The 12,337-nt window shown below is 30.5% G+C and overlaps 1 protein-coding gene across 1 annotated transcript; it reads right to left on the bottom strand.

The window, feature by feature from the left end:
- Positions 1 to 2,642: 2,642 nt before the first annotated feature.
- LOC134684358 (uncharacterized) lies at positions 2,643 to 5,557 on the bottom strand. Its single transcript, XM_063543645.1, has 2 exons — positions 5,353 to 5,557; positions 2,643 to 2,881 (listed from the first exon to the last, which is right to left on the bottom strand). The coding sequence occupies exons 1-2, from the start codon at positions 5,555 to 5,557 to the stop codon at positions 2,643 to 2,645; spliced, it is 444 nt and encodes a 147-aa protein (XP_063399715.1).
- Positions 5,558 to 12,337: the final 6,780 nt, after the last annotated feature.

The raw sequence follows: 12,337 nt of genomic DNA, 5'->3' as shown, positions 1-12,337 counted from the left end.
ATTTACAGCCTTCAAGTTAATTGCTTACTGTGTCAATCTAGTGTATTTTCACGACATAAATCAAGTGAAAAAGATGCAAACCCTATCTGCTTATTAACAATTGATCTAGTTGTTACTTTGTACGAACGTTTGTTATGCTCGAGAGAAAAGGTACAATGTTAAAAATTGTTGTGATATTACATCGAAACTACACCACTGCACCAGTCCGGAAAAGTATTTATTTTAAATGAACTTTAAGGATGCATTTACAGCATTTTATTTGCTTGATAATTTACCTTACAATGCCAGTTAAATAGAAACACTGCAGGCAATCTAAAAGTTTTAGTATTTATTTAAAATGAACTCTTCATTTTTGACTTTGAAATGAACTCTTCAATTTTGACTTTGAAATGAACTCTTCATTTTTTACTTTACAATATTTTGCATCACTGAAGAACCATCGACTGCCTAAATGCACAGCAGGTGCATAAAAAGATGAATCGTAATTCAAAGCAGTGATACTATGCGCATTTGGTCCTTATGGTATGCGGTACTAAGTGATTGGATACTAACAAGATCAATAAATGAAACTTGTAGCTCATCGTCATATATTAAGAAATATCAGAAAACAATAGCTCCAACTCCATTGACTTAGTTGTGTTTGGAAGTGCTTAGAGTTTTGTTTAAATATATTTCAACAAATTCAAAAAATGGTAGATGTTAAGCTTTTTTTAATTTTATTTCGGGGACATTTTTAGTATATCTGGTAAAGGTAAGTCCAGTAAGGCGATCAAGGCATACTTAAGGTAGATTGATGGTATACCGCCATCTTGGATTGTACAATTACAGTACAAAATCGGTCTAGTTATTTGCCCAAATCAGCAAATTTGGAAACAGATTTGCAATTTTATGGTTAGACTGTTTGTTTATATAAAAAAAACTTGTTAATTTATTGTATTATCCAAAATACATTAACAAATATCAACTTTTTTGTTTTTTAAAATCATTTTTTGCAAATGAGCCATTTAAGGGGAGATAACTCTTTTAGTACAAAATTTATACTAGACTAATAGGGAATTTTTTTATTTTTACTTGTGGCAAGAAAATAAGTTCGGTGACACCATGTTTTCTTTTTTTTTCCTTAAAGGGTATTACGAAACCTATCTTCTCACAATTTATTTCAAAACTCTATCTCATAGAACTTTTTTTATGCACTCTTATGGGTTTTTCCATGAACAAACTAACCAAATTTAGGCAATTTTCAACGACTCATAGCTTGAAAAAAGCACGGTGACCCATACTTTTTATTATATTTTTGTAAAAAGCATAGTAAAATCTTCATTTTGGCAAATTATAAGAAAATTCTGTCTCAAAAAACATTTACTTATGATCTACCTTAATAGATCAACTGATGTTTTAAATTTAATTTAACATCTTGATCCAATATTTGATATTCCTATATTGAATGGTATCAATCATATGTATTCAGTGGTTTCACAAAACTAGAACTTCCAATAATGCATTCCTGTATATTGGGTTGGTGATTAAAACGACGCAATTGACTTTTGAATTCCATGTGGAAAATTTGTATACATTCGTTTCAAAATTTTACAACGCCATAACGAGTTGGTCGACCGTTTTTGAACATTTGTGTCACAGATGACAACAGATAAGCTCAAATTTTAGTACACAATTCCCTCAATTTCACCTTGATTGAGACATCACGCAAAAATGGAAACCATTACAGGTGTTACATGTGGAACAAGATCTACTTACCCTTTCAGAGCACAAGGATTTTGATGATGTTCGTGTTATATGTAGTGTAATGTAGACTGTTGGTTGTTCGTCTTTTGTTTTCCCATGGTGTTTTTTTTTTTTATCATCAACTCATTTGTGAATGTCCCTTTATCATTACAACTTACTTTCTTTTAAATAATCATAAACCTTTGACACAAAAACTGGAAAACCACTGAGGCCCTTTTTAATTAGATAACTGAAAAAAAAAAAGAAACACAAACATAAAAAAACACACAAATACTGAAGTCAAAGGAAAGTCTCTAATCAATAGAAAAAATCAAAATCTCCTATTCCTGATTTGGTATAGGATTAAACCTGGTTAAATAGCTAGATAAATATCTCTTTTGTATTACATTCGCATATAATTCCAACTATAAATCAACATAAACCTTTATTATATTATGATTTAGTACACCAGACGCGCATTTCATCTACCTTCGACTCGTCAGTGACGCTCATATAAAAAATAGTTATAAAGCTGAACAAGTACAAAGACAAAGTGGAAGAACATTGAGGATCCAAAAGGCCAAAAAGTTGTGCCAAATACGGTTAAGTTTTTGAAAACAGGATATTTTAAAAATGACAACATCATTGATGTTCATGTCAACACTGAATAGTTTACTACTGGGTGATATCATTGGGAACCAAACGTTCACAAGCAGTTGCATCGACCCAGAGGTGTAAATAGTTATCAAAGGTACCCGGATTATAATTTAGTTTCAAGGCTTCCAAAAAGTACAGTTGAAATCATTTCTTTGATACATTGACGGACAGATTTGTTTAATATTTGCTTGTTTATTTGGTTTATTATGGCTTTATAATTATTATCTTTTTGTACAAGAATAATTAAAAAAAATTCTTAAAACCTAGTTATTTTCGTTTATCTGGCAAAGAAATTGTCTTTCTGCACTGCCAAAATCATTCCACAGGCATTGGTTACTTGACTTAATATGAATGTAACGTTCAGTTGGACCATTGTTTGGTTGACCGTCAGGAGAATTCCAGTTGAAATAGGTCATAGGTGTTCCATCGTCAAACAACCACCTGTCTTGAGAATCCTTTGTTCCTTGAACAATTACATCATCGGTTACACTTAGTACACTACCTATAAAACAAATGCGAAGAGATAAATAACGAAATAGTAAATCCTTCCGTAAATTGACTTGACATAAAGCAAACCGTCTAAAATAGTTTTGTATTACCATTTTAAGCAATCGGCATTTTTTAAACACTGATAATCAATGACATTAATGCAACCATCTAACACATAATTATCTCATATATCATTCTAAAGTTCATTATCTGCAGTGTTTTCTTTGTTCGAGCAGAAACATTCTAATGGTGAATAAACTCATCATAGATACTAGGACTAAATTTTGTATTTACGCCAGACGCCCGTTTTGTCTACAAAAGACTCACCAGTGACGCTCGAATCCAAAAGAGTTTAAATAGGCCAAACAAAGTACGAACTTGAAGAGCATTGCGGACTAAAATTCCTAAAAGTTTTGCCAAATTCAGCTAAGGTAATCTATGCCTGAGGTAGAAAAGCCTAAGTATTTCAAAAATTCAATTTTTGTAAACAGTTGATTTATAAATGTAACCATATCAATGATAATTCATGTCAGCACAAAAAGTGCTGACTACTGGATTGGTGAGTTTCCTTTAAATCAATGACAAAGGTCAAATACTAACATTTTTAAATTTTGCTACTATTAAATAAAAATCAACTTTTCTGGTTCTTGCATGGTACTATTTTTTACCAATCATTTTAACATTATATAACAAGAAGACATAATTAAAAATCAAACAAAAATAAAGAGGTTATTTGCGGAAAATTTACAGAACACTTTATTTCAAACCAAAATATACTGCTACCGACAAAATAAGAGATCATTTTTCTTTTTTATTCTAGATAACACATCGATGGTTGTTAGTATCATGAATGATAAGAATTTATTTCGAATGAATTAAAAAAGGAATGACTCAACAGATACACGAACAATGACAGTAAAAAATATTATTGAACTTATTGCTTTGAACTAAGTGTTGAATCACCTTTAGTCGTTAACAGCATTCGTATCTTTTAAAAACAAAATATAAAAATCAAACTTGCTTTTAAAAATATTTCCTTCCCATGATAACAAACTAGAAATATGGCTACTGCTAAATTTTTTTAAACGTATAAGACATGTTAAGAAGTTTAATCTCATTCAATATTCGAATATTAATATCCCCATAAAATATGGTATATCAACCACAAAATTATAAAAATCGGGGTTTTTTTTATGAAAATTTAGGTTACGTACGTTCTTTTTTAAAAAACCAATTCAATTTGTCCACAAATTTTATAATGAGAAATCATTAAATTCAACTACATTTATGACGACATGCAGATGACAGGATTTCATTGAAGATCGATAGAAACGCAAATCTTATCATTACACTCATGCGAGAGTGAATGATTATTCCTTGAGACGCAAAATCTGACACCTCTAGCGACACATTATATTGTGAAGAAAAAGTAGTTTTTACACCAATACATTTTACTAAGAACCCGACATTTGGTTAAATTAAATCATAAGAATTAATTTCTATATAATTCATGAAGTAGTTTTTTTCCCCTCGAAATGTGTAACTCGTAAAAACTATGGATAGGTGTTTGATAAAAGAGACCACTAAAAACGTTTAATTCTGGTTGAAGGACACATGTTATGGTTGGTTACTTCCGTGCAATATTTTTTTGGTACTATCAATTCTCAAGAAAACATATGTTGATTACCTTAGCTGTATTTTGGCAAACATTTTAGGAATTTTGGTCCTCAAAGCTCTTCAACTTCGTACATTATTTGGCCTTTTAAACATCAACGTCACTGATGAGTCTTTTGTAGACGAAACGCCCGTCTGGCGTAAATATAAAATTTTAATCCTGGTTTCTATGATGAGCTAATCTGCAACCACTGGTTCGATGCCACTGCTGGTGGAGATTTATTTCCCCGAGAGTATAATCTCCCAGTAGTCAGCACTTCTGTGTTGACTTGTGTTATCATTGATATATTCATAATTGTAAATTTTGTGTTATCATTGATATATTCATAATTGTAAATTACCTGTTAACAAAACTTTGAATTTAAAAAAAAAAAAATAAGGCATTTCTACCTCAGGAATACATTACCTTATCTGTATTTGGCAAACCTTTTAGGAATTTTTGGTCCCCAATGCTCTTCAGCTTCGTTCTTTATTTGGCCTTTTAAACATCTTTTGATTCAAACGTCACTGAAGAGACTTTTGTAGACGAAACGCGCGTCTGGTGTAAATATAAAATTTTAATCCTGGTATCTATGATGAGTTTATTTGAACTTGCCTTTATCGTTTTTCTTAGCTTCAAGTTCGACACCCTGTGTCAAAAAAAATAATAGCCGACACCTCGCATGTGGCGTCTTACACGGTGAAATCAGCTGGTGACAAAGCTGTATGAAACAAAACTGCAGCTTTGCCCGTAATGAAGATCTGCATTTAACTTAGTTTTTGAAAATGTGTATGAACCAACTCGTAAATTAAAAACAAATTGCTACTTACTCAATATGTGCTCCATTGCTAATTGTTTCCTATAGCTGTCAATTCTAAATAATTCTCCACCATCCTGTCTGCAAACTGTACTTGCTGGTTCATAACTTAACTGTCTGACATAATACTTCATACAATAACCATCGTTTTGTAGAAAGACACATCCATCTAAAAACCGGCAAGATTTCTTACTGCATCCTATTGACGAATAAAACATTTTTGATTCCTCGGTGTTTGCTTACGAAATAGAAGACACTAAAAATATCCTACCAGTACGGAAAGAACATATCTTGTTATCTGATTAAGTAGGAACATATATACATTTGTTGAAGATTCAATATGTTCCTCATTCCGCGTTCGCGATTAATCTAACTTGTTAGTATGGAATCCTTTAAGTACTGTTACAGTTAGCTGTAATTGTTATCTTTATCGAAAATTTCAAAACCTTGACCGGGATTTTGACTACTCATTTGTAGAGACAAAACGGGATTGAATTAACTTCGCACACCTACATTTCTTTATGGTCTGTGTTTTCGTTGTCATTATTTAACCTCCGATTGTTGATAAGCCGTTGGAATAGCTCAACAAAATATTATTAATTTTACACAGCAACACTTATGTGTAATACATCTAAATTATTTAAATGAAACACACTATGTTAAAATTAAATATATTCATATTTTTTTATATTTTGTCTCAGAAACCTAATCAAATGGTAAAATCAAAAGTTAAAACACATCAAACAAATAAGCTGTAATATTCCTGACTTGGTACAGGTATTTTCTTATGTCGTAATGGCGGATTGAAACTGGTTGTTTAGCTAGCTAAACCTCTCACTTTTATATTATTTCATTGTCCTTATATTTTATTGTTGATAAAAGAAATACTCGTTTTTTAACAAAAATAAATGTGTTTAGAGAACCTATCTAATTTATATTTACCTTTCATCTTTTTTGTTTAGTCATAGCAATACTAGCACTTCAATGCATACTTAACATTAATATTACCTCTTATAATTTGATAAATCTGAAGTCCTCCATAGCGAACAATCAAATGTAAATCAACCATCTGTTTCTTTGTTATTGACAGCAGAACACACGCATCACTGTTAAACGTTGACCAGAAACAGTTGTCAGCCTGCATACACATCATGATACATGATATGAGAGACATTTCATTTAGAGACCCTATTTTCCATGTTGTTATATCGATAGACGTGTTGATGTTGCTATGGTATTTCACGCCAAAAGATGTTTGAATCCCAGACATGCAATTTCCTTTGTTGATGCAAGTTACAAATAATAAACTAAAATAAAGATAGTTTATCATGCTTATGTTTTCATCCAAATTAAAGTCTTTTTGATAGTATAAATATGTATTTTCTTATGATTAAAGCTTCAACATGACATATGCGAAGAAAATTAATTTTCTATCACAACTGCCTTGCTTGAACAAATCTCAATGAGTCAATTTGTTTGTTTCGTCTGAACATGATAATAATAAATGCTAATATTAGTCTTGGCTGAGTTAACTTCAATTTCCAATTGCGTAGAACATATTCAGACTATATCGATAAGAAACGCCTCTTCTTAATCTGCATTATTTATCAATATTTTTATAAATGCAACCTTCAGTATGCAAAAGTTCAATACGCACACTAGCTTATGTCTTAGATTGAGTCTTGACAAACGATGATAAATTACTGACCCGTGTTAAGAGAGAGAAAAATATCGTCGGCGTAAAAGACGACCTTGTAGACTTCGAAAAAGAACAGACTAATTCCGCTACAATGCAGCTCTGGCACCTACAAAGTGGAAACGGATTAATATAATATGAAATAACTTGTTTCCAAATACACTATAAATACATATGTCTAAACTTATAGTTAATATCGATAAACATACCTTAAATAGTGGGATTTCTTTCCGGTATATTTTTGTTAAAAATCTAAAATGAAGGTTGCACCTCCCGCGTGCGAATCTTTTATACAAATGGTACTTCCGATGTATATATACAATTTTATATTGTTTATATATTCGCGTTCATTTGTTCTAACGTTGCATGCCTGTCATTGCGTTAGATAATTTGACAATGTTAATAACTATATTAGCAATGTCTTGTAAACAAATAGAGGAAGAACACGGCATAATCATTTGTGCAGTATATAAAAAAGAATTACGCAGGTAGCATTCGAAAAGGATTTGTTTATAAAAATGCTTGATGGTCCATTTTCCTTTATACAAATTTATTTGAAGGATTACAAAATATTTGCATTCCAATTAACTGATGCTTAGAACATGAAAAAAGTATTGACTTATTGAAATTACTATTGTATTAAATTTGTTATCGCATTTTAAGGAAATGAAATAAGATAAAAAGATCATATTGACGAACCTTGGTCAAAAACTTATATGAAAGTAATTTTTCTTCCTGAATAAATAAAAATGTTAAACCATACTTAATTGCAACACATAAACACACTAGCAATTGTGCAAGGATTGTCATAGCTTACAATTTGAATAAATGATAACAAATCGATTAAAAAATAAGATTATTGTGCACGGATTATCAAAATTGTTTATCAAACTAATCTATAATTTCCATAAAGAATCGATTTCTTTTTATATGTGTTTTAAAACAAAATGCAACTCGGGGTCATTTTAAATGGTGACATTGAAAGAGTGAATATACGTACGCGATGCAACTGTGAATCTTTGATGCGTCTGAAGAGCTTTACTGGATCTATCTCCGTCATTCTAGATCTATCTTCTATACATAAACTCATCATTGGTACTAGAAATAAAAAAAATAATCGCCAAACGCGGGCTTTGTGTACAAAAGAGACGACATTGACGCTCGAATCACAAACGGTAAAGGGCCAAATAACGTCCGAAGTTAACAACTATTTAGAACCCAAAATTTCGAAAGGGTTGCTGAATACAGATATTCATATTTTCAAATATTAGTTTACCAATCATATTTTAGGTTACTCAAAATTTGGACAGATGTTATTTAGATGACAAACGTTGACAGCAAGAAAAGTAATGTTAACAGTTTGATGTTACTGAATAGCAGTAGATATAAGTAAGTTTCTATAGTTAGTGTCTGTAGTTAGTGTCTGTAGTTAGTGTCTGTAGTTAGTGTGATCGATCATTATACAGTTTGTAGCACTTGACAAAGAATTCTTTATACAATACTTATACAGTCATGAAAACTTCCGATTAAGGAGTGTTATATCTGAACGAATTATACGTCTTTGTATCTTTAAAATCTCCATACGTTAAAACTTCAACCAACCAAATCTGCGAAGTCTTCCTTTATATGCCTTTTGGAAATCAAATGAATTAGACCTCTTTGGATGTGTCTTTTTCACCTTTATTTTTCTAAGAATGTATGCTATTGTTCAACCTGTCCTGTCACTATAAAGTGTTATTATTCAAATCAAACATAATACATAAATAGTAACCGGGGAGGTACAGCTACTGAAAGAAAATCATGAATATAAAAAAGAAGTACACATATTTGTATGTTTTATTCGTTGGGACATCTAATACTCATTCTTGGTTCGAGTAAAATTTTGGTTTGGAAAGGTACACTTGTTATTGCATTGGCGCTTTTCTGTTTCAATGAAATATATTTTGGCCTTGGGTGAATAATCAAACCTTTTGTTGCAAAAATCAACAATCAAAAGTTGAACGAAGATGGGTTAAAAAACATATAATGAATTGGACGATTGACTTACTATAATGATACTAGTACTATTAGTATTCCCATATGTTTTATGCAGATGAAAAGGCTGAAATGAATTGATATAATCATAACATGCATAATATTGTCAATGGTCTGTTCAACGAGGTAAAACGTATTTTTCTTCTCTTTCACAGAGTAATATGGCACAAAGAGAAAACCTTTTTTAAATTTATCATATTTTTTTTAATCATTTTAAAAATTCGACTTAATAATTACTATTTATTTCTAAGAGTGTGTTTCGGCAACATGAAACTCATTAATGAAAAAAATAAATAAACATAAATACGGACAAAAATCGGTCCTGTGGCAATTTTTGAAAGAGGTAAAAAAAATTCACATTACTAAACAGTGAGTTTTCAGAGAGTTGACGTTAATAATTTAATTAAGGAGGCTCGAGGGGGAAAAACAATCAGCAAAGATTAAAACTTTTTTTTATGACATATTCTATTTATTACACTATAAGTTGTTACTTAATGATATGGTACAAAAATCAACAAAAAAAATCTATTTGTTATTATGATTGTAGAACAGCATTCTCGCTTAATTAAAAAAAATCAATTCAAATTGAAATGTTACATGATCACACGAGCTTCCACAATAAAGTGCCCAGGTATAAAAAAAAAAAAAAAAAAAAAAAAAAGAACAATCTGGACAGAATTTGAATTTTGATGATCCTCGCTTCACATAAAATGAACTTCGCCTCTACATCCCAATAAATTTACAAAAAGAAGAACTCTATTCTTGAATACACAAATGAACAGAAAATTAACGGATTAAAGATTTTTAACAACACAACTGGGATGGTAAGAGCCTCGTGAACAAAACGTCTACCAGAAATTGAGTAGAACCAATGGTTGGGATAAACTTGTCAAAAAGAAACAATTCCAACGTTAGTGGGATGGTGGCCTAGTGAGACGGGGTACTATGATAAGCCTGGAAATTAAACATCATAATTAAATTTTGACCAATCTATGGCTTAATAAGGTTTTTTTTCTCTAGAGATGCAAAATATGTTGTACTCACATCGATTGGGATAAGTGAAAAAAAATCGCTTAGGTGACTGTTAAATGTATGAAGGGTCGATATTAGTATTTTTTCATATTTCTGTTGGAGAAGTTCTGTATAAGAATCATTCACACCTTTATGAAGTCCCTATAGCATGAACATGCATGAATGTTACGCTTTATCAAAGGTATGAAAACGCCACACAATGAAGCAGAGGTTTGGATTTCAAAATACTTGAGCTTATATTTAAGAGTGGAAACAAAACTCATAAATTGAATGTAACTGCAACGTTTCAAAACTCACTTACTAGCACATTACGATATGGTTTCTGAACACAGACATGTACAACAAACATTATAATGTATACTTTTGTATTGTGTAAATATTCATGCAGTAAGGACTCTACTTCGTCAAAATTATCTCCTAATTACACCCCCCCTAATTTTTCTTTAATCCCAAAAATTGAAGCCATTGTAGGTGGGACGCTCTGTTAACTTAGCACTTGGAAATAATAAACTTACCCACAAAGAATAATAACTATCTGTATATAATAGTTGCATGCTGAAAGAAAAAAAAATCATTGAAATGTTCTTTTCGGCCTTTAGTCAATTTTTGTCTGATCAGTTGTCAGGGGAAACTGTCGCATGCTAAAAATAAACACTACAAATTATGTGAATAAACTTATCATAGATACCAGGACTATATTTAGTATATACGCAAGACGCGCGTTTCGTCTACAAAAGACTCATCAGTGAAAGATTTCAAGGAAAAAAGTAAAATCCAAAAAATACTGAACTCCTGGGGAAATTCATAGAGAAAATTCCCTAATCAAATGGCAAAATCAAAAGCTAAAACACATCAAACGAATGGATAAAAACTGTCATATTCCTGTCTTGGTACAGGTATTTTCTTAAAAAAATGTAGCTAAGTCTTTCACTTGTATGATATTGTAGCATTGTGATATATTAAAGTGCGTACTAAATCATTCTGAGGTTTAAGATTAAAATTACCCACAAAAAATGTGTTTTATTTTATGTTGTGCATTTTAGAGATACATTTGTAAAGTCTGTCGTCAAGTACTCATAGTTAAAGTTTTTAATTAACACACAAGAACTTTGCTTCTATGACTCATTATAAAGGCATTTCACTAGACCCGTATATTTCATTTATTAATAATGATAATGTTTTAATGATATAATATTAACCTGTAGCAAATATATGTAAAAAAGATTGATTCTCAAGTCAAGTAATCAACTCAACACGCCTGACTTTAAAAAAAATGTTACTCGATTTGTGTCTTTTTTTTAATGTAATTATTTTCCATTTTTATGAAAAAAAATTCCAGAAATAAAAAGAATGTCGCCGATGGCAAAGATCCAAATTATTGGTTTAGAATTATCAATCTATTATCAAGTTTCAAGCTTTTTCAAGTTTTTATTAAATCAGGAAAATCAATACAAGTATAATGATGTCTTCCCCCACATTAACATGATATTACATCACATAAATAAATATATATTATGTATGACAAAATATCAAATCAAGGTTAAATGAATAAAATTACAAAGATTCAAAGCATAATTGTATGTAATGGCATATATTTTTTGTATCATCAATATTTTGTGGGTTAAGTAAACTAATAATGGTTTCCATAACTTTATCAGGGCACAGATCCTGTGAATTAAAATTTAGTTTATTAAATAGTTGTTTTCTATAACTTTCAAATTTTTTGCAATAAATAAGGAAATGTTTTTCATCCTCTATTTGATTGCAGTTCGAGCATATTCTGTTTTCTCTCTTAATTTTTGGTCTGAAATATCTACCCTTTTCAATCAAAAGAGGGTGGGAACTAATTCTTAATTTTGTAAGATTTCTTGTTATATTAGGAGAACATTTATAAGATAGATAATTTTGCAATTTAAATTCTTCTGGATAAATATTGGCGTAGAAATGTAATTTATTGTCTTGTTCAATTGAACGTAATTTTTCTAGATTATGCAAAGTGTTATTAGAATGTTGGTTATTAATATGTTCCTTTAAGTTCTTTAAATTTAGATTATTGTCTGTTAAATTATATTTTTCAATAGAGTTAGAGATAAATTTGTGCCAAGATCTGTGTCCATCAGTATATAATGAATGATCTAATTTATATGTTTCACTAAGCAATCTGTCAGATGGAAGCTGTTTAAGTCGATCATAATATTTAAGGGCTAGGATTAGTATATGATTATCTATCTGTGTA

This window comes from Mytilus trossulus, chromosome 9 (assembly GCF_036588685.1).
Source record: "Mytilus trossulus isolate FHL-02 chromosome 9, PNRI_Mtr1.1.1.hap1, whole genome shotgun sequence".
Lineage (NCBI taxonomy): Eukaryota > Metazoa > Mollusca > Bivalvia > Mytilida > Mytilidae > Mytilus > Mytilus trossulus.
Note: the sequence above shows the minus strand (reverse complement) of the source record. Positions and strands in the feature narration are given on the sequence as shown.